This window comes from Macaca nemestrina, chromosome X (genome assembly GCF_043159975.1).
Source record: "Macaca nemestrina isolate mMacNem1 chromosome X, mMacNem.hap1, whole genome shotgun sequence".
In the NCBI taxonomy this organism is placed as follows: domain Eukaryota; kingdom Metazoa; phylum Chordata; class Mammalia; order Primates; family Cercopithecidae; genus Macaca; species Macaca nemestrina.
Genome location: NC_092145.1, coordinates 6,904,128 through 6,926,651, shown reverse-complemented (window position 1 = coordinate 6,926,651; position 22,524 = coordinate 6,904,128). Strand labels below are relative to the sequence as shown.

At 40.8% G+C, this 22,524-nt stretch overlaps 1 protein-coding gene across 10 annotated transcripts in view; it reads left to right on the top strand.

Annotated features, from left to right (window-relative positions):
• The window catches only part of LOC105485067 (ALF transcription elongation factor 2), a 613,671-nt gene extending 595,011 nt beyond the window's left edge, over positions 1 to 18,660 (top strand). For all 10 annotated transcript variants that reach the window (XM_071088433.1, XM_011747250.3, XM_011747249.3 and 7 more), the window contains 5 exons: positions 1,071 to 1,142; positions 1,499 to 1,592; positions 3,866 to 3,918; positions 10,548 to 10,738; positions 14,403 to 18,660. In XM_071088433.1, coding sequence (XP_070944534.1) covers positions 1,071 to 1,142; positions 1,499 to 1,592; positions 3,866 to 3,918; positions 10,548 to 10,738; positions 14,403 to 14,524 — 532 coding nt within the window. In that variant the 3' untranslated portion in view covers positions 14,525 to 18,660. The remainder of the gene's footprint in view (positions 1 to 1,070; positions 1,143 to 1,498; positions 1,593 to 3,865; positions 3,919 to 10,547; positions 10,739 to 14,402) is intronic.
• Positions 18,661 to 22,524: the final 3,864 nt, after the last annotated feature.

Here is a 22,524-nt window from a genome sequence, read left to right as displayed (position 1 = left end):
AACAAAAGAAGGGGCCCACATTAAATGTACAAGTGCCTTTCCTGGAAAATGTTCACTCAACACAACTAGAGCAATAACCAGGAGAGCAAGGCGGCTAGAATGCTGCGGAGGCCAAGTCTCAGGGGGTGAGCCTAGGCTCCCCAGTGTTCTGTGGGCGAAGGCTGCTGAAAGTGAGGAGTCAGGCATGCCAGCTCAGTGGTCCTGCAGGCTTTCCATAGCCTTCTTATAAATGAGAATTTTCAACTTCCTTCTGCCACACAGAACTCCATTACTTATTCTACCACAAATACCTGTGAAATTGCATTAAAGCTCAGACAATGATTTTATGCAATGAATCGATTTTCAAGAGTCTAAATGCCCTGAATGGAATGTACTTGACTAGAAGAAAAAAAAAAAGGGAACTACTCAACCTTTTATCACCCCAGTGCAGAACAGTAACAATTAAGGAGAATAGAAAGACAAAATATACAAGCATCATAAATTAAGGGTGCTTAGACCTTAAAATGCTGTGAAATCGACCTTCATTTAAAAACAAAAACAAAAAAAACACTTTCAATAGGAATATATTCAAAACCTGAGCCATTAGAAAAGACCTTTTAACTGTGTGATTGATTGCTCATGTCAGACATAGTTGTATGTTATTTACCTAATCTGTCATAAACTGAACTGAAACTGACATTCTTGTCCACCTTTCATTGAAAACCAATCATGTCGTTTAGCTACAGTGTGCCTAGAAACAGTATTTTACCAGCATTTAGACACACACATGTGCACACACACACACACACACACACACTCACAGTAATTCCATAGCATTGTCCTAAGGCTCATGATTTCACTGCCTTCTTCAGAGTTGAACTCTGTATTTCACATGAGTCCTCTTATGACGCTTTGATCCTGATTTTGTGTGTGTTTTCGGGGAAGCATGCTTTTGCCCACATGCACCAGTCAGTCCTCCTGCCCAGAGCAAATGTGGGAATAACTCATACAGGCAATCAGACTACCAATGATTTTGGGCATTTCTGAAGGGTAATACAGATTCCACTTTAGCTTTTTCTTTCTCTTCAAAGGTATGCAATGAGGCTGAAGAACTTTGCAAGTCCCTTGGCTTCGGATGGGGACAAAAAGCTAGCAGTACTATGGTGAGTCCCATGGAGGCCACAAGAAAATTGCTGAAATGTCATAGAAGGATTTGAAAACTCTAGATCAACTTAAGCTGCTTACCCCAGATCATTACTCTTGTTTTCCATTAAACTATTAAAGGATAACTAATGGATTTCTTCAGTTGCTGACTAAACATTTACTCTCCTAATTTATACCCTTATCAAAATGGAATTTTAACGCTTGCCCCTTCCCTCTTTAGAATTTCTTTATTTACTTATGTTTCTCAATCTAACCATAGGAGAGTAACTGCAAATTGTGAATCAGCATTCTTCTTAACAGTTTATAAGTTTCACTAAGCACTGACATTAACAGAAGCCTTTCCTTATCACCACAGCTACCGATGTTTATCACTCCTCTATTTGAGAATGTTTAAGCTGAAGAAGGACCATGCTATGAAGTACTCCAGATCACTGATGGAATATTTTAAGGTAATCCTTATTTTGTATAATTTATAGGTACATGATGATAAAATCACTAATAAGACATGACATGCATGTTATTGAATGTCAAATGCTGCCAAAGGCTTAACCTCTCTCCTCCCTGCTGGCCATGGCCGTCCTATCCCTCCTTAAGGGCTCAGCAAGGAGTTTATGTCTGATTTGATTCCAGGGAGAGAAGGCACGATAGTGCAATCCCCTGACTTTTTTCCAGACTCACAAATGACCCTTGACAACCTCCTGGTTGCAGTGAGGAGTATGTCACCTTTTTGCTGCTCTGTGAGGTGGGCACAACTTGTGGCTATAGGTATGGCCAGTCTTTTGTTAAATGATAGGTCAGCCCAGGAATCTCTCAGAAGTGAGAGAAGTCACTGTGGCCACCCTGGCTCTATGTGCACATCCACACCCCTGGAAAACCTTTGGCCATGGGGAGTCTTGGAGTTCAGTAGCTGTAATCAAAAACAACTGATTGCTTTGGCTATCAAAACAAACAAACAAGGCCATATTGTTGGGAACTGGGGCTTTTAACTTGCAAGCACAAAAAAGGCAATCTCAAAATGCAAAGCCAAAATTTGAGAATGAGCCCAGGTAAAAATTGCAAACAGCAGCTTCATACTAGGCCTGATCACTGTACTCTCCAACACCAGTCATGATTTAGAGTTGGGGAGACTCAATGCTCCTTCTGTTGGGCAGGTCTAAAAAGAAAAGGACATGATTTTTTTCTGTTTTTGTCAAGTGCCTGAGACTTCTTGGCTAAATCATACCAAAGTAGTTGTTTGAAATGAGCAAAATTATGGCCTTACATGAAACATACAGTGAGTGGAAGTGCACAGCTTTATGAAGACGCTGTGGCACAGTTGGGAAAAGGAGCAAGTTCCCCAGCTATTATGCGGTGTGGCCATAATGCCATAAGGCTAGTATTCATGTGGGTAAAAGGGAGTCACGTACAACAGGCCCTCTTCTCTTCATATGTCTACACTCTTAACTTCTGCTTTAGAAAGTTCTTTCTTGAACTTCAGTGGGCATCAGAATCCCCCAGAGGACTTTTGAAACAAGAGTGTTCTGCCCCAGTCCCCAGGTGTCTGATTCTGTAGGTCTGAGGCATGGCCCAAGAATTTGTATTGCTAATCAGTTCCCTGGTGATGCTGCTGCTGCTATTCTTGTGATCACACTTTGAGACCCACTGATGTAATATTTGCCCTCTTTGGCCTGCCCTATATAGTTTACAGGGTATTGCAAAACTCCAAACAAATATTAAATAATTCATTCATCTAGGAGTGTGTTGAGCTTTCTTGAGATTAAAAACTGGAGTCTGCGGAATGCACCTTAGGTGTGGGTCTACAAAGTTCCAGAGAAGTGTTCCACTCTCATTGGACTCCCGAAAATGCTGACTCTTTCCCTGACCCTCCTTTTGTAAAGGGGGCTGGGCTGGCAGCAAAGAGGCAGAAGATGAGCATCACTGGGGATATAACTTCCGAGAGCAGGTCTGAGTCAGGCACAGTGCCACAAGAGTTGTGGCCATCTGTGCTGCTTGACCTTCCACCTGGCTAGGCCATTACAATGAGCCTGATACTTGTCCTGTAGTGGTAATGCTGAATGTCAGTTTTCCCTCTGATCCACAAGTGTGTGGTCTTGAAAATACAAGGAAGCCCATCCTTTAAACCAGCCCAGTTCCAGCAGAGGAACAAAGGCATGTTTAGTATTCTATTGCAATGCAGCCCTGGACCAGTCACTTTGTTAAATAGGGAAGCTCTTTAGCCATGAGGGTTTCCATGTAAATATAGCAAATCAAGGTGATTCCTGAAAACAAACAAACAAATGAAAATACTGCTTGGCTTTGACACATTCGTGGATTATTAGAAATGACAGCTCACTCTGCATCCCAGGGAAAAAGTTTCCAACTGGAGCTAAAGGTGAAAAGCTTACTTGTACTCTGAAGAGCTTGTTTTGCAGAATAAATTTCAGATGAGGATAATTAAACCACTTCTTGGAGAACCGAGTCTGATTTCACTGGGCCTTTTAGTGTATAAGATCTTTCATCAAGTGACTTTCATGGTCCTGATTGGAGCCCACTAATTATCCTAACCAGCTATTTTCATCGAGTGTGCGTCGTGGTGTGCTGACGTGCACATACATCCCAGCTCTGCATCCCGAAATGCTGCAATCAATATTAATGTACTCTAAATCACACTTCCATCTGTTTCTGAATTAATAAAACACAAAATAGATGTCCTTATTTCCCTTTCTCTCTCTCTCTCTTTTAGCAAAATGCTTCAAAAGTCGCACAGATCCCATCTCCATGGGTTGGCAATGGAAAGTAAGTATTTTGTGAAAATTGCTTTTTCATGAAGATGAGTGATTCAACAGACCCCAAATATTTTGCAGTGACAAGTCAGGAGTGAAGGTCAATTCTAGAACTACAGTCATTTTTGTGCATACAAAATTCTAGCCAGGCTTTGGCTAATGGCAAGACAGAAAAGTTTAAAAAGATGTGGTTCAGAGTTATTTAACGATTTGATCTTTAAGCCAAATTATAGCCATAAAAGTATATGCTAATAAGATGGCAAGCACCATGCCATTTTAGGGAGGCAGGATAAAGTTAACTCCACTGTAGTGATTTTTCAATGATTCATTCAATAATGAAAGACCAATGAAATATTCATTGATATATGGTAAGTGCTGTTTAATAAAACCAAAGGCATAATAGTGCTGAAAATGTGAAGCCACTTGGTCAGCCAATTATCCAAGCCTTCATGATAATTTTTATATTAATACTAAAATGCCCTAATCTAAGATAGAAAAGCATCCACTATAATGCTGATCAGAGACTCAGGGAACTCACCTGTGCCTGAGGCCTTATTTAGAGTTCTATCTGCTTGGGACAGCTCAGTCTTAGCAGCAGTGGAGTAGGGGCCCAAAAACCGTTGACCTGGTGCTGAAGCTGCCCTTGGCTTACAGGGTAAGCTAAGAGGGCCCCTTCCTCTCTCTGGGCTTGTTCTTTATCGCTAAAATGAAGGGGTTGGACCCAATGTCCTCGAAGGCCCACTGAAGAGATGTCTCTTATAGAGAGTGAGTTTGAATCCCAGTTCTGTGTCAGACGTGAAGTTAGCTAAACTTGCCTGAGCATCAGTTTCTCCTCTGATTCCCAAACACCCCTCACCAGCCCAAGCCCACACCCCTCAGTGATGGGAAGAGAAACTAGATGACTGTGGACATAGACCATTTTATAACTCCAAGCTGCTTTTTCAGTTTTTCATCATTTCAAAATTCCTGCATCTCTGATCAAAATAATTTCTTCAAGAATAAAACAGTCTCTACTGCCACTTTATAAATATCTAGAAAACACACTCCAAAAGCAATGTGACAATGAACTCTATTTTGAAATCATAAAAACATTCAGTGCGAGGGAACAGATCCATTGAAAGCTACACATTAACTCAATTACTGCATTGAAAGGAAGCACTGTTTAAAATGTTGAATTGGGTCTTACTCTTATATTGACGAACAAAAGGGAAAGAGTGCTTGTCTCTTAAGAGAAAAAATAAGTTCAGAAAATAAAAATAACCAGAGAAAGGCCCAGAGAAAACTGTTTTCTCTGAGCACAGAGTAAAGTAAGGGCAAGGGCAGGTAAGCAGCTATTAAAAGATCACTGGGAAAAAAATGCATTTTTTTTGTTTGTTTTTGTTGTTGTTGTTGTTCTTGTTGTTGTTTTAATTCTGAAATGAAAGAACTCAAACACAACCTAAGCTTGTGAAGTTGCATGAAAAGCCTCCTGAAATGATTTTTAAGCAGATTTTGCATGAAGAAAGCACATTCCCTTTGGTAGGTCACAGAGCTTTTGAGTGAGGCAACTCAAAACAGTCACTCAGGGGTTATGTCTCATTCATTCAGCAAATGCTTTGCATGCATCTGCAGCACGATGGGCTGGGGATAGAAAGCTGAATTTGATATGGTCCCTGCACTCCAGAAGCACACAGTCCAGTGGAAGGAGGTGACAGGTATGAACAAGGTGCTATGGAAGCCTAGGAGAAGGAGCTTAGGGCTCCCTGCATAACCAGGAAGGGCTTCTTGTCTGCAAGCAAGATTATGGCTTGTTTCCCTGTGAATGAGGGTGGTGTCCCCCATGGAAGACTCTCACAGCACCTTCCAGGAGCAGCACCCTCTGACTTCAAACCCTCCTAGGCTGGCTAGCAATTGGGGAAGTCAGTTGCCCAGAAGTGGTTAAGGGCTCTGCAGGAAATTATATGGAGAGATGAGCAGAGGGTTGAGAACAGACATTCAGGAACTGCTTCCATGGAAGCTGGGGAAAAGAAGTGCAAAGAAGCAATTGGAAGAAGAAGCAGAAAAATCTGCTGAGTTTACAGCAGGGGCCAGGAAACTTTTTATTTAAAGCATCAGACACTATATATTTTGGGCTTTGTGTCAAGAGGTGAAACCAAGGCTACTGTGAAGAAAAATATGAGATAACACAAATTTTCACAAAATTGTTACTGATAAGATTCAAAATATCATACCAATTATGTATAATTTTTGAAATACAAGTCTATTGGTAAGAAGAACGAAGAATATAAAATTTTTTCATAACATTTTGCTTAATTGGTGTTCAAAGTTAGTGTCCCCTCTCAACAAATTGATTGCAAATGTTCATCTTTTGCAAACTATTCGGATCTCACAGGCTGTACAGAAACACAAGATGGGCCAGATTTGCTGACTCTTGATACAGGGTTCTGGAATCCACATTGTGCAGAGTCTAAAAAGGCTAAGCAACAATTTCGAATGTCACAGAGAGATATTAAAAAGAAAGAAGCCGGGCAAACATGGATGGCAGTACTTTGAAGTGATCTGGTGGAATGGAAAGAGAATGAAAAGAATGGGCTTTGGAGGAAAATGGACCTGCTATTAGATCCTGGCTTTTCAGCTCTTTAGGCTCTGTGGCCCTCAGGACGGAGCTGAACTTCTCTGAGGCCAGAAACAGCGGCAGCAGAACTTTCCCTGCAGAGTTATGGTGAGGCTTAGACAGAATATTGGTGAAGCCCTGAACTATGCTTGGCACACAGAGACTGTGCAACAAATGATGGCTGCTGCAGCTACTGTTGCCATGATTATTGTTGTAATTGTTACCTATTTAAGTTAGAAGGGATAATGATCCCGCCTCTAGAATTCCCACAGCACTTGGTTAGCACCACAGTTTTGGCACTTACCCTAGATTTCCAGAAAAGAATGTATTTTGCTCCTCTATTAGACTCTTTGCTCTTTTGCAATAAGTAGCCATCCACCCTATCATTCCCCAAGTATTTATTGAGTTCCTACCTTGTGTGAGACACTCTGCCAAGCCTCTTGTAGATATACTCCCTATCCTCATGCTATATATGCTTTTCTCCTTCTACCTTCCGGAGCACTTTATATGTAGTAGATACTAAATAAAGAATAGAAGCAAGTCATTCATTTATTCAACTGGTGTTCATTGAGAACATATATGCCAGACACTGTTCTAGATACTGAAGTATGGCACAGAGTGAGATACACAAAACAAAACAAAACAAAACAAAACAAAACTGCCCTCATCAAGGTCACATTCTGTTAAAGGAAAAAGATAACAACAAACATGTGGCATACTAGGTGATGGGAAGTGTCATGGAGAAAACTGAAACAAGGAAGGCAGGCAAAAAGGGCTGCTGAGGATAGGGGAGGGAGCAGTGGTACCATGCTGAATCTTGAGTAGGGACGTTAGAGAAGGATGATGGTAGAGCAAGCCATAACAATACTGGAGGAATTTCTTCCAAGCAGAGGGATGGCAGCTGCCTCTGAAGCAGGAGGGAGCATGCCTGACAAGTTCAAGGAACAGCAGGGCTGGGTATGGCTTATAGGTGAGAGGATGGTGGGTTGGACCAGGGTGGTAGTGGCAGAAGTGGTGGGAAGCATGTGCTTCTGTGCACATGCTCACTTGCATGTGTCATGGAAATATGTAGAAAAGGGTGAGATCTGCAAGTAGATAGACACAAAGAACAGGAAGGGAAACCCTACGCAGTGATGAAAGCTAAGTCAGAGTTGGAGAGCATACTGAAGTGAGTGGGCCCTGCATCAGCCCTCTTGTAGCCACAGCCACAACTTCTTAGGCAGCTTTTCATTTAATGAGCACAATGTAGTGTGCAGACATGCTCATCAGAATATGTCAGACCTTAGAGCCTAGTGTAAGAACAGTAACAATTGAAAACAGACACTTATCCTAGCTCTTCTTGCCTCCACCACTGAGTATTTAAAATAAATAAATTAGAGAATAGTAGGGGGAAAAGTCCCCAATAACCTTTCAGTGTGATAAAGTAAAAAGGGCTTTTCAAGATGTATGTGATAAAGAGAGATGATTTGGTTTCTCTTGTGACTCTTGGACATGATTGGAGATCATTGCCTTTTCTTGCAGTCAAGAAAAGTAAGGCCGAGCAAGGAGAAGGGATATGCTCAGGGGCACACAGCAATTTTATGGCAGGGCCAGGGCTAGACTCCAGATCTCCTTGGATTCCAGTACCTCTTTCCCTGAACCATGTGGTCTCTTTCCCTTTTTTTTTTTTTTTTTTTTGGAGATGGAGTGTCACTCTGTCACCCAGGCTGGAGTGCAGTGTCTCGGCTGCAACCTCTGCCTCCTCAGATCAAGCGATTCCCCTGCTTCAGCCTCCCAAGTAGCTCGGACTACAGGCGTGTGCCACCAAACCCAGCTAATTTTTGTATTTTTAGTAGAGACAGGGTTTCACCATGTTGGCTAGGCTGGTTTTCGAACTCCTGACCTCAGGTGATCTGCCCCACTTGGCCTCCCAAAGTACTGGGATTACAGGCATGAGCCACTGTGCCTGGCTTTTTTTTTTTTTTTTTTTTTTTTTTTTTGACACAGCCTTGCTCTGACTCCCAGGCTGGATCACAGTTGTGCGATCTTGGCTCACTGTAGCCTCAATCTCCTGGGCTCAAGCGATCCTCTTGCTTCAGCCTCCTGAGTAGCTGCAACTAGAGGCACACGCCACATGTCTTTCTAACTTCCTTCAACATTTGTGGCACATGACAGCTTTGTCATTTTCTTTAAGAATTACAAATGAGAAAGTATTTCTTTCTTGCCATGAATTGACATTTAAGAGTTAATGACTACCACTGGGGAAAAACACTAGGAAATAGCTTTTGCAACCTACCACAACAAAGAAACCCAGCTTTCACTGCCTTTTTGTCATTTCACTGTCTTCTGTGCCTAGACCCCTTAGCTTGGACATCTCCTCATCCCACTTCTACCTTAAGAATAAATCTTTCTGTCAAGAAGTAATGAAGTAGCTCAGAAATTATAAACATAGCAGGAACACTCTTGAACCCACTCACACCAGACAAGCACAGAGCAAGTGTGAGGACGAATTTGCTCCCTCAGACCAGACCAGAACATACCAGAAAATAGACTCTGTTTGCAGAAATGGTCCAACTCTCTCCTATAGCTGTAGGCACAGCCTGTGAGTCTCAAGAGCATTGCAGTTGTAATTGTTCCCAGATCTAGTCAGCAGCATTTCAGCATTTTGGTACGCTGTGATTGCTGTTTCCCCAAATCATCTGTATGTGCTGCCCATCAGGGTGCACACCTGTTCTGGGAGCCACCCTGGAAAACTAGAGTTGCCAACAATAGCAACTGGTAAGGGGGTGGGGGTGGGGCAGGAGACAGAGTTACTTGATTGTGTGATAAGGTGTGTTCAGAGGAATAAGGAAGAGATTCTTTCAAACATGCAGATTCATGGAGTCCTGAAGACATCTTCCCTCCATTTCTTTTACTCACTCATTATGTTCTGTCCTGATAAATTGATGCGTTTGCCTGGGCAGATGTTCAAAGTGTGACTGGAGGGGGATAGAGAAGCAGAGGGGCACACAGACCTTGCTCCTGCACACAGGAAGCCACCCATGCTTTAGTGACTGTTCCTGGGCAAGCTTTCAGGTTCCTTAGGTAGCCAGATCTAACCCTGGGCCCTGGAGGAAAAACGACCCCTATGCTGTATGCAACCAGCAGGTGACTCCTTGTTGCAAGTATTAAAGAATGTAATGAAAATGTGTGTCTAAACACTAGTACTCTCTGAAGTGGAAACTCTGAAGACGTCTTTTTATAAATCAGCATGCAGGTAAATAGTCAGCAATTAACAGCCCATCTCTGTAGCATGTCTTAAAGAATCCTAAAGAGAGAGAATACTACTTTTCCCAGCTTCCCAAATACTGCTCCTTGGGGGGCTGTAAGAATTGCACTTTGCTTATTGTGGTACCTGTATTTGGAGCAAACTGACATTGTGGTTTCCATGAAACACTTTGATAATAGACCAATATTGGACATCAAGTGTTTTCTAACTGCTGATAGCCATTCCAGCAGCAGGTAGAGAAATCATCATAGCTCTGAGCTGTTTCTTTCTCTGAAACATCACAACACTTGTTATATGTATTCAAAGGAAGAGCTATATTTATGGGTAGAATTAATGCTGGAGAAATATCCACTCAGTCCTCTCTGGTATTTGAAGACAAAAGCAGTGGTGTGCATGGAGTCCTCGGTGGTTGTCAAAGGCAGTGGAGACTTTGGTGTTTAATGTTAGAAAGGAAGAAGAGTGGGCCTCATTCTATAGCCTGGCACTGTAGCTCTGGGTGGCTTGGTCAGATGAGGCAGGTATGGGGTGGTAATAATCTCTGTATCCACTAGAGCCTCTGGAAAAAGCTATTGTGTTGACAAAAGCTATTGCATTGACAAAAGCTATAGATGTACTGTGAGAAGAGTCAGTGGGATGTAAGAACAAGCTCCACTCTGATGGGGCTTCACATATGTACACTATGCTAAACTTCACTCCGGCAAATGACATTCTGATGAGATCCCGGCGTGATGGGGGAGGCCTAGAACCCCACTGTCACTCTTTCCTACCAGCCTAACAAGGCCTGTCTCTTTCCATTCCCCAGGAACACTCCATCCCCAGTGTCTCTCAACAACGTCTCCCCCATCAACGCAATGGGGAACTGTAACAACGGCCCAGTCACCATTCCCCAGCGCATTCACCACATGGCTGCCAGCCACGTCAACATCACTAGCAATGTGTTACGGGGCTATGAACACTGGGATATGGCCGACAAACTGACAAGAGAAAACAAAGGTATGCTCATCTGTTCTACCCGTATAGCTCACAGACCACGATGGAGTTAACTTCACTTTAAAGGACTTGAGTTGCACTTGGTGGCCTTATATCTTTCTGTATCTCTGATTTCCAGGACTTAGATAAGGGAAGACAGAGTTTGCTCAGGGCTGCCACAGTGACCTGTTATTCCTGAAAGAGTGAAAAAGCCCTGAAATTTTGTCCTCCTTTAAATCTTAAACTAATTTGAACTGTGATGTGTTTTGAATTTCACTCACTGACAAGGATCAACACAGAGAAACAGAGGCAAAGACAAAAATAATGATTTACAAATTAATTATGATCCTGTTGGCTCCTGTTATTATTATTATTATTATTACTATTATTATTTTGAGAGGTGAGGTTGAACTAAGGCCTTCAACCTTCATTATAATTACTAGCTCCAGTTGAGTACACAATAACGCAGCTTGCATTTGGAAGCAAGGGCCAAAGTTCAGCTAGTACTTTTCACACACTGATGACTGGGATGAAGAATCAGGGTGCTGTTCATGATGACACTTGAACTTTGTTACAAAACAAATGCAAAGAGGACCCTGCTTTACCAGAGTGAATCCGTGGTCTTTGGTGACTCATGCTGACATCTGTGACCTTAGCTGTCATTGAGGATCACAACAAAGCCTCACTATCCTAATGAAGGTGGGAAGTAAAATCAAACTGCACATTTGTCCCAGCTGTTCATTTGACTTGGCTGATTCTGGCCCCGCAATCACAGACTGCTCCGCACCAGTCAAGGTGGGGACAAATGTGGGCTACCCATTATTATTGTATCGCTGAGCATGGGGAAACTATCTCATTGGAATAGGAAGGATGCAGATTTTGCAACCCAATCATTTAAGTTTGAATCCTACCTGGGTCATGCATTACCTGGGCAACCTAGGCAAGTTAATTAAATCTGTGAGCTACTTCCTAGCTTCCATCTCTATAATGGACATAACAGTGATGATGATGGTAAAACTTTCCAGAGGGATGATAGAGATAGGTTGAATTAAATAATAGGTGTAAAGCACCTAGTATAAAATTCTGAGTCCAAGGTAGAAATTCTACAAAGATTTATTATCTTTCCTTACTACGTAATATTATGTATCTATATAACTCAAAGATTTTGTGGCTCACAAAGGACATTCCGTAGTTTGAGACCTCACCCCTCAATGCATCTATAAGCTTACACTGACTCCTGGGAGTATCTGCATGTATTGGTTCCACAGGTTTGTGCAGCAATTTCTATATGCCAGGAACTGCACTATTGCTTTATCATTTGTTGTCTCATTTGTCCTTATTTCATACATGAGGAAACTGAAGCTCTATGAGATTAAGAAACTCACCCATGTTATCACAGCTCTTGCTCGTTAGAAGCAGGAATCTAGAAGTATCTGATTCCAGATTCTCATCTCTTAATAGGCTACACTGCACATCTAGAGAACAAAATTAATGACAGGTCCTCAGAGACCTTTGGTGAAATCCCAAACCAGTTATCTGAGCAATGGATAATTATTAAATTGTCTACTTTTCTACACCTCTGGAAATTCAGAGACAACTGGCCTATACAACCAGAGTCATCCAGGGGTTCTAGAATTACAAGTGAAGATGGACACATCTTAAGATTTGTCTAGCATGTCTGCCTCCACTATTTCTCTCTTATTTTGTTTCAGTAACTGGAGGGCAGTTCAATATTTATGGATTTCCTTTATCATTGCATCCATTTACAAAAATCTGGTTATTTCCCTCTAAATTAACTTCAGAACTTTCCAGGAGCAATGTGGTGGCTGTGCTGAGGTTAGAGTGAACTGGTGTTAATCTTGTCATTAGCACAGTGTGTCAAAGAGTTTCTAAATTCTCTGTGTCGTTTTGAATGAAAACAACCCCGTCATTCTTGCCTTTGGTTATGAGAGAGCAGAGAGAAAATATGTCCTGTTAATGTTGTCATTGGGGTTTTCAGTGGACGGGGGAGAGGACTAGTGTGAAATCTTCTGCTCAAAGCCTTGAGTTTCATACCTTGTCATTTCTGATCTACTTAGCTCTGGGAATTCTATTGACATCTACCTTGTCTGTATAGAAGTGAGATAACTGCGGAGCTTCCCTTTTGGTTGCAGCTCTGCATCGCACTGGAGACAACCATGTATTTGCACGTGTTTTACCCAGTGGAGATGGGTGAAGTTGGTTCTCCCAGTGAAAGGTCTCCACTCCTGCCTCATACTGCCCACCATGCAGCTGCAGATGACTTATTGTAGAAGGTTCTGGTGCTGAAATGAGCCAATGGCACTTATGCTGCCCCCTGGCCTTTGGTCTAGAAGCTTACCTGCCCAGCTGCTTATACTGTTCATTTGGAGCAGTTATTAAAATGGTGTCTAATTAAGAAAGCCAGAGAGCTTTGTACAGAATACCAAGGGAACATCCTGGCTCATATGAGGCTCACATTCATTCAACAATGACTAGGTCCTTAAATATTTTCCTTAATACTGTATTACATAGGAAAATATTTTAGATGCCAGAAATAATTTACTCTTTTATCAGAAGAAATTATTTTTATTGCATAGTACAGGTTAAAAAGTATCATATAATCAAATGAGGTTGACACCTAGAGAAGGATCCCATATGTTATATATAACATAAAGAATAAATGCATTGTTTGATGAAATTCCATCTCCTGAGTAATCAAGCACATGTAACCCATGCATGGAAATCACTTTCCAAGAAGGCAGGAGAGCATCCCATGTTAGGGCAGTCTCCAGTCCCATCCCCACACCCCACCCCCTGACACAGATTCCTTGCTGCCAGCCAGCACATAGATGAGGCTGCTTCCTTTGCCAGAGAGCTCTCTCATAACCAAGTGCCAGGCAAATGAATTCATACATGAAAAGGGAACACCTAGCAAGTTTTTAGAGATCATATAGTTTTTCCCACATAGTACTTCTATCCCATAAGGCAGACATTCCAAAACTCCAGTCACGCTAGTTAGTAGTGTAGCCTCAGGGCTGCCCCCTTCCCTAAGAGAACCAAGGGAAAATCAGCTGGGCATTCTTACCACTCATGTCCTAGGTCAGGGGCAGGAAAAGTTGTTAAGTGACAAGATACTTGCAGGCCATTTTCCATCCCCAATGAAATTGGTAAGAAGACTTACAAAATCAAATTCCTCCTTGATGTTTATTTATCTGTGGAGGCTGATGGCTGCTATTAATGCCCAGATTCATGGGCCTTGTCTAGACCATGCCAAGAAAACTCAGTAAACTCGGTTCATTTAGACAAAAGGAAAAGAGGATATTTTCAATTCAGTAACACATTGAATGACAAACAGCTTGACATTAGATAGACCATGGCTCCCTACAATTTTGTGTAGAAATACCCTTTTCTAAATATAAATGTATAATCAATGAAAACATAAATTTATTACGTGCTGCAGAGTTTTTGGAGCTCACTAAAGATTAAAATAATGGGGCTTGATAAACTTGTGGAGTTTTGGTCTCCTAGTAGACACTCTATAAATGTTTGTCGAATGAATGAAGGGACAAATGAATCACATTTCCATTGTCCATGTGGTTGTGGTGTTGTGTGAAAGCAGCTTCTCAATGTGGTGCATATTTTCATGATATCCTATGAAGGCCTAACTGAGGACTGCTCTGCCTTTCAGAATTCTTTGGTGATCTGGACACCCTGATGGGGCCTCTGACTCAGCACAGCAGCATGACCAATCTTGTCCGCTACGTTCGCCAAGGACTGTGTTGGCTGCGCATTGATGCCCACTTGTTGTAGTGGGTGTTCTCCTATCTCTAGCATCACGACCCATCACTCTACCTCTACCAGCGCACTGATGGTCACTGGTGGAACTCCACTCATTGGGGAAAGTTCTCTTTGGTTATGTTTGTTTTTATGCTTCTTTTGTTATCTGTGAAAAACAGAAGTCATTGTAAGTTGACACTACAACTTAAGGGCAGTGTATGTTTTATTAGTCATTTTTTTTAGCATTTGATATGCAATCCTCAGATTCCACCATCTTTTTGTGCTTCATGGAATGACAGTCCCTACAATATTGTTTTAAGCCCACACTACCCAAAACAAAGAATGGGAAGCACTTGTGATAAAGACAGGCTCCTGAGAAATGCAACAAGTGGTCTTACATATACATGAGAACTTAGACACAAGGGACCATCCCCCAAACTATACTCTTATACCCAGAAAAAAACATATTTCAGAATCTATCATTAAACTTTTGTGTATCCCACAGATTCAATCTTCAGGTGAGAATTTTCATTGTCAAAACCCACTGGTTAGATGTAGCAACATCATGAAATCAAGAGTATCGAGAAAATAAATGAGCATAGCAATGCTACTCTTAAAAAGATGCTATGCCACACAACCAGAGGACTTTCTTGCTAGCATCCCTTTCCTTATTCCCTATGTTGTTAATTTTAATGATAAGAAGAAAGGGTGACATTTATTTTGACAAGTTTTAGGCATCAGCTGGCATCAGTATTTTTCAACTCTATTATTTGAAGTGTAAATCCTCACCTGGGATTCTCTGTGTGCAAAGTTCTCCTTTTGAGGAACAGTTTGGTTGATGCATGCTTTAGTAGCCAAAATGCTACACTCTAGACTTAGAGTTGGGAGTTAAGAGAGGTCTGGAAAGTGTCCAATAAGGAATTCACACCTCTGCCTCCTTTACAACAACAACATTTACACAGTTGGTAAGTGGGTCCATAACTGGCAGGATTTTTAAATTGTATTTTGCTCAAATCTATGGAAACAAAAATCAAAATCAAGTTATCACTACCTAGAAGTAATAATATACAGTTTTCTTCCTAGTGGCTTGAAAATCTGGACTTCCTCAATTATTATTTGCATTTTCTCTCTTATAGGGTTTCCGTTTTCTACTTTCTTTTATCTCTTATCTGTGTTTCCTTTTCCTTTGTTTGGCTCATTAACTTTTGACTGAATTACAATTACTGATTTTATTAAAGTCCATATTATCATGAATAATTTCCATGAAAATTCCTAAGAAAACTCCAAACTCTCTAAATAGTGGTTAGCTTTTATTTTTTTTAAATGAGTCTTGGGGTAGTTTCAAAATCAGCTTCACCCTGAGATGCTTTGAAAGAGCCCTAAACATTGGGAACCATTCACCTAATTTGGAGATATTTCTCACTGGTTGTGACTACACCCTCATGATACTTTACATTCATTTTATGTCCCTAAACATCACAATGTAAATATCATTTTTGACATTCCAGCTCACCAGAAGATTCTTACACTTGTGGTAAACACTATCCAATGCATTACTTACTGGTAATTACCTGCTGGTATATAATTCCATGTAGCCTTTAATATGCTGGGTTATCAAATTCTGTTCACTGAGTTATGACCAGATAAATAATAGATATGCACATGAAAGATGCAAACTTGTATGATTATTAAAGTAAGCCATGCAGGTCCATGATAGAAACAGCAGGTGATGACTCTGCACTCTCATTGTCAAGATTAGATATATCCCCAGTTGCAAAACAGCCATACTTGAGCTGTGCTCTGGTCATCTTTGAGTTTAAGACCCTTTGTTGTATAAGGCTGTGGAAGTTGTACTCCAATGGCTGAAGCCATATTGTTAATATGGCTGATGGGAGCATCCCAGCAGCTGAACCCAGCACTTTTTATGCTCCCACTGTGGTCGAGTTTTATGTTTACAGTCTCAGCAACAACACCTATGCATGCACACACAAAAAAATGAAACCTGAAAGAATCTTTTCTGAGCCTCTTAAAAGAGGAAAATGATAACATTAAAGACTCTGAACATCCAAGGTTGGTGTCACATATAAAAATTAAGCTGATGACTTTGCAGTGACTCAAGTTCTCTCTTTATCATGGTTTACCAGGTAGAGTGCTTGGCTATTACTATATAAGGAAGCCCACTGGCTTGACTTGTAAGTTCAACCTAAACCACAATCCTAGACCATTATGGATTTAGGAGTAGATTCTTGAAATCCCACATCCAGAAACTAGACGTTAGAATGTTGGGGCAGTTTCCCAGAGAAACAAGCATATTGCCTCATGGATGAAAGACTTGTAGTTCTAGTTTCAGTGACTTGTTATATCTACTTACATACAACAGGGAGGCAAGAGGATTCTCTGTCATCTCTGGTGACTGAGTGTAAAATATGTGCCAACTTGACAGCACAGTGACCAAATCTGACAATCGAGCTCTGGATCACCACTTGATTATGTAGTAGACTCATTTATAAAGCAGTTTAGGAACTAATTAAACATGGAGGATGAATTACCTTCCTATCCCTTGAGATAAAACATCTTTCGGTTTCATGATTAAGGATTGTTGCTGTTTTATAGTTGCTCTATTCATCACAGTGTAAATGGTGATGCGTGTCGTAGGTGCGCAGCTATTTGAGGGACTAAGGGATGGAGATATTCCGTCAAATGAATCTCTTCAGCATACCAGTTTGTGGGAGGGATATGAGACATGTGGATGGTAGTGAGAGATTGTGCCTCTAGATCTTGATGGAGGCTTAGTGAGACACACTTAAATAAGCACATGGAGGTTAGAGTAGAGGGCAGAGTAAAAGGAAGCTCCATCTGAGCAAGGACACCAAAAGATCTCAGCCCTGCAACTTGACCCAGGTAGGGCCACCACTACGCCTTCACTTGTCACCCAAGCTCCAACCACAGAGAGTTTGACAAGCTTGTGTTATGATGTTGACTTGGCTTTGTATTTTTAATTAACTTTGGATTTTTAGTGGTTTTGTCATATAACTGTCTGAGTTTGGTAGGTAGGATTACTTTGAAAAGGGTTTACTAGTGTGGTCCTCCGGGTAGAATTTAGCTGTAAGCATGTTGTTAGCCAGCCTGTAGACTGTTAATTACTTAATAATCTCATTGGGAAAATACTAGTAGTTTTATATTTGGATGACATAATTGGAAAAGCAGATTAGCTGCTACTACTTTTAAAAGACTTAAGGTCGGGATGCCTTTTTTTTTCCATGTAAGGAAATGAAAAGATCAAAATCTTCAGGCAATAAGCAAGTTGCAAAATTAGAAACCATTGCCTAAAATATGTTTTGTTGAGTTTCCAAATGGATGAATTTTAATTTGGACATTACATCACTAAATGCATTAGATTTTGTCTGCATTGGAAAGATACTTCTAGCATATCTTTCCCAAAGATATCTAATTTGGATTCTGTTTTATGCAAATTTGCATCCCGGAGGTTGAAGTTGGAGTTTGAGGTTGGAAAGTATTTTTGAAGGCAGAATCAATTGAGTTGTGAGGGTGAGGCCCTCACATACTTCTCAACAGACATGATAAAATTCACCTGCATGAGTTGGCAGGTGGGAAAACCAAACTGGATCACTGGGTAAGACTACTCAGTAAAGCAATGAACTGCTTGCTTAGAGAAGCATCACTATCCCCATTGAGAAAAATGTGTGGCAAGATGATACAGCTACACAGTATCAAATGAATGGGTCAATTCAGGGCCCCCAAATTTAATTCTGTGGGGAAAAAATATTGAGCCAGTTGTCAGTGTTCTGTTACACGACTGGCAGACTAAATTCTTCATCATTGTTGTTATTGTTGTTGTTTATCATTTTCACTCGCACAGCCTTATTCTCATAATTAAAATCTGATTCATTTTCTCTTTAGTGTTAGTAGACTCCAACAACAGAAGTGGCATCTGTGTATTGATAATCAGCATTTACCCTGGCAGGAGACTAATCAGATAGGCCAGTGTCAGACATTAATCCTACCGTCTGATATTTTTGGTGAAGGAAAAAGTATTAATTCTCTTTCCATCCTCCTCCTCAGAAATATAGAAGCCCTCTTTACCAATCATCACATTTTACTCTGTAATCTACCAGCTAAAAGAAAATTGCATTGTGGGGAGGGCGGAAAGGGGGTGGGGGTGGGGGTGGAGGGTGGGGAAGCCCCACAAAGCCAGATTGCAGTTCTTGCCCCTTTTTGCTTCTGACATGAGATGTTAAAGAATTATTCATAGTGCTCACATTGCGTTAGGGGACACTGAACTGCTTTTCAGATCCATGATCAGTCATCATTCTTCTAAGAGATTGGAGCTTTGCTGTTTCATTAACTGTGCAGTGTAGACTAATGGTGTTTAATAAAAATCATTCAAAATTTCAAACTCTTTTGCCAGTGACCTCAATTTTGTTGGCTCTTTGATTTGTATCAGACTTTGAGGAGGGAAGGGGGAAGTGAAGGAAGCCCGCTTCCAGGCCCCTGACAGGATGCTGCAGTGGCAAGGTCAAGCTCGCCTGCCTGCCAGCAGTTGGCTGGTGAGCAGCAGCATGCAGACCAGCTGTGGGAAGCCTCCTGAAGAATGCCCCAGCTGATGCTTTCAGCTGGGAATAGCTTGTTCCTATTGGGGAACTCATTGTTCTCCAGTCTCTGCAGCAGGAAGCCAGCTGTCATATCCGGAGGGAATTTCAGATGCTTTACCTTTTTGGTTTTGCCCTGCATCACTCATGTGGCTATGAAATAGATGTGTCTCTGAGAATAGAGCCCAATGTAGTGACAATGGGTAGTCAAATGCACCCCAGATGCTCATGCCCTCTTGTGGTTCTGCAGTGTTTATGAAATTTTGGGGAAAGGAGACCCTAGACAGTAAGCAAAATTGGAGACACTCCAACAAGGCTAAGTTAATGCTGTGTTGCCCAGACCAAGAGCTAGCTTCTCATTTGGTCAGCCTAGCATGCAACCAGTAGTGTGGTGGTAAAATGTTTAACAACCAGCTCACTGAGAACAGAAAGCACCTGGTTTGCACCATTTGCCAATTTCTGTGGCATAAATACTACCACTTTAGATGATTTTAAGCTACCAACTGTGATGTCACTGAACACATGGTTGGAAAGAGATGCACACAGTTGACTCTTGCAAGCCTGGGCAAAAATGCCTCAACACACTACTGGATGCAGCCAGTCAAAGAGGGTTCATATTTCATATATGTGTTCATGTGGACACACACAGACACACACACAAACTCACCCTTACACACACACTTCAATGACTAAAACAATTACATAGTTTTAAGATATGAGTCAATGTGTGAATGTAGAAAGCTCATGATAAGGCCCTAGAGGTATGGGCTGCCCTGGAAGCCTAGGTTTTAAGCAGGAGAATAGCTGAGAAGAATGAAGCCCTCCTGAGCTGAAAGGAGAGATGGATCAACGGAGATGGTTTCATCATCTCCTTCCATATCTCATAGTTAAAACGGGCACTTAGAAAACCCTCATGATTGATTTTTTAAAAAGATAAGTGAGTGTTTTTTTATTTTTTTATTATTATCATCATTATTTTGATTTACAAGTGCTATTTGTAACTTTCACATGTAACTAGGATAAAGTATTTATGGGAACTCTATGGAGAATAGCCCAATCCAGAATTTACTGTGTTTTTCTTTTATGTGACATGGAAACTCAGTAATTCTCCTATCTTCACATTGTTGTTCATAAGATTTTTTACTTTAGTTATTAGGGAATCTAAGTTTTTTGTTAACATTTTCTTTTAGTTAAAAGTATCTACTTACCGTTTTAGCTCTGAATTCAAACCAGAATATCTCTGTATCAATTACATGACTAATAGTCAGAAACAATCATCCAAACCAAAATAATTCTCTTTTCCACCCAGTACGAAGAAAACTAAGCTCAGTAACAAGAAGGCATAAACTAAAGTATATAATGAGACTTTCATTAAATACACACACACACACACACACACACACACACTCACTCACACATACACTTTTTAAATTAGGTCTCCACACATAAATCATCTTGAAAGTAGTTTAGAAAATCTCAAAGAATTAATTCTCCTGGTCCTGTGCATCTTCTGCAGTTAATAAGAGGTTTGTATCTGGAAAGACTGAAGAACTTGTTCTAAAATCTTTTTTTTAAACATTTCCATTTTCTGTCTGGGCCTGTATCCATGGTTGAATGTTAGCCCTGGAGGAGATTCATGTCTTACTCGCTCTTTCTGGCCCTTCGTCTTTTGCCTCTGCAATTCTTTTTGTAGCTGGCACAATAACAGGGACTGGAGGTCTATTCTTTCATGGTATTGCTACAACATTTGTCCTTACTGGGAAATGGTAACATCTGGGTCTGGTTTAATTGGCATTACACTTACACAGGGACTCTGAGCACCCCCTTCACCACACCAGACAGTGGACTAGTTTTCACAGCTACAAAGAGCTAGAAATGTGTTTAACATCATCCAGTGCATCCCCTACTTTAACACCACCCTCACTAATCTATCATATTCACCCATAAATTTTACAAATGAGATTGATTCCGTCTCAAGACAATTTGTCAAATACTTAATTTTCTTCCTGGATGATTCTACTTACTGGATATTTTAGAAAGAAAAATGTCTGAGATAAAATCCCTCACATTTACTCAATATTACAAATTGCTGTTTCTATTCCTACTCTGAGTAGTGTTTCTGAAGATTGTTTGCTGTAGTGTTGTCTTTGATAAAATGAATGTCAGTAGTGAGCCTTTTAGAGATACCATGCTCAGAAATCCTCTTTGGGATCAGGAGATACCTAAAATTCTCCCCCTTTGCCCACTTTGTTAGATGAGTGACCTATTCTTTGGATCCTGCAAAGAAGAGACTGGTTTCTTTTCTTTTCTGGTGGTGGTAGTGGTTGTATCTGTGGCTGTGATGGTTGTTGTTACTTGTCTTTCTCTCTCTGGCTCTGGCTTTTGCTTTCCTGCTAGTGTTCTTTCTCTTTCCAAACAAATAGTGAAATTAAATGTGAGCTTCTGAATTGTACTTGTTCATGCTTTTAAAACATAACAGATTAATAAAAATAGATGTGTCCTGATTAAAAACATGCCCCCTGGAAAGGCATGCTGTATTATGAAATCGTGATAATATAACTGCATTATTACATGGCAGTATAAATATTAGTCTGTTTAATTCATTTGTCCAATTGTATAACTTTGTGGAGCAGTGTTTTGACCTTTGCTACATAATTTTGGAGCAAGTGGAGTGGTTGCAGGCAGACGAGACAGTGTTATATCAGGATTTTTCAATGAACTTTAGTTGGAGGCCTGGCAATGGCAAACATCTCCAGATGTTTCTGTAACCATTATAAATATGAAAAATCCCTCTTCAAAAAATTTCCCAGAGTACTTCAGTCAAGACTTTTTAGGTTCATCTTTTTTTTTCATTTCTCCTTTTCTTTTTCCATTATTTTTGGATGGGGGTTTGTTATCATTGGACTGAAGAAATATTTTGATTGCAATGGTCTCTCTCTCTCTCTCTCTCTCTCTCTCTCTCTCTTTCTCTCTTTTCTTTCCTCCTTCCCTCTATCCATCACCCCTCATTAAAATATTGAAATCTGGAGTCTTTGATAAATCTGCATTAGACCAGGCTATATGCTAGGAATGAAATCTGGGCAAACGTCGATGGGTTTTCAAAGAATGCTCCACGTTCATTGGGCCCTTTCACACCCCACAGTGATAAATGAAAAGGATAGAGATAGTTTTTGCAAAAGGGCACTTTGATAATATCCTCTGAGACCTAATGCAGTTTAACAAATGACTCCACCTGTTTTTCCAGTAAGTAATTTGACTGAGACTTGCAAAATACCCCTGCGAGTTGTCAGGGGTGTCTTCTGCCTGGTCTATAGTGTGTGTGTTTGCTTTGTATCTAACAGACACATTCACGTCTCATGTGCTCATATGAAGTATTTCCTAACATTCCCATTAGCCTGTATATAAGAATCAGAAAGATAATCC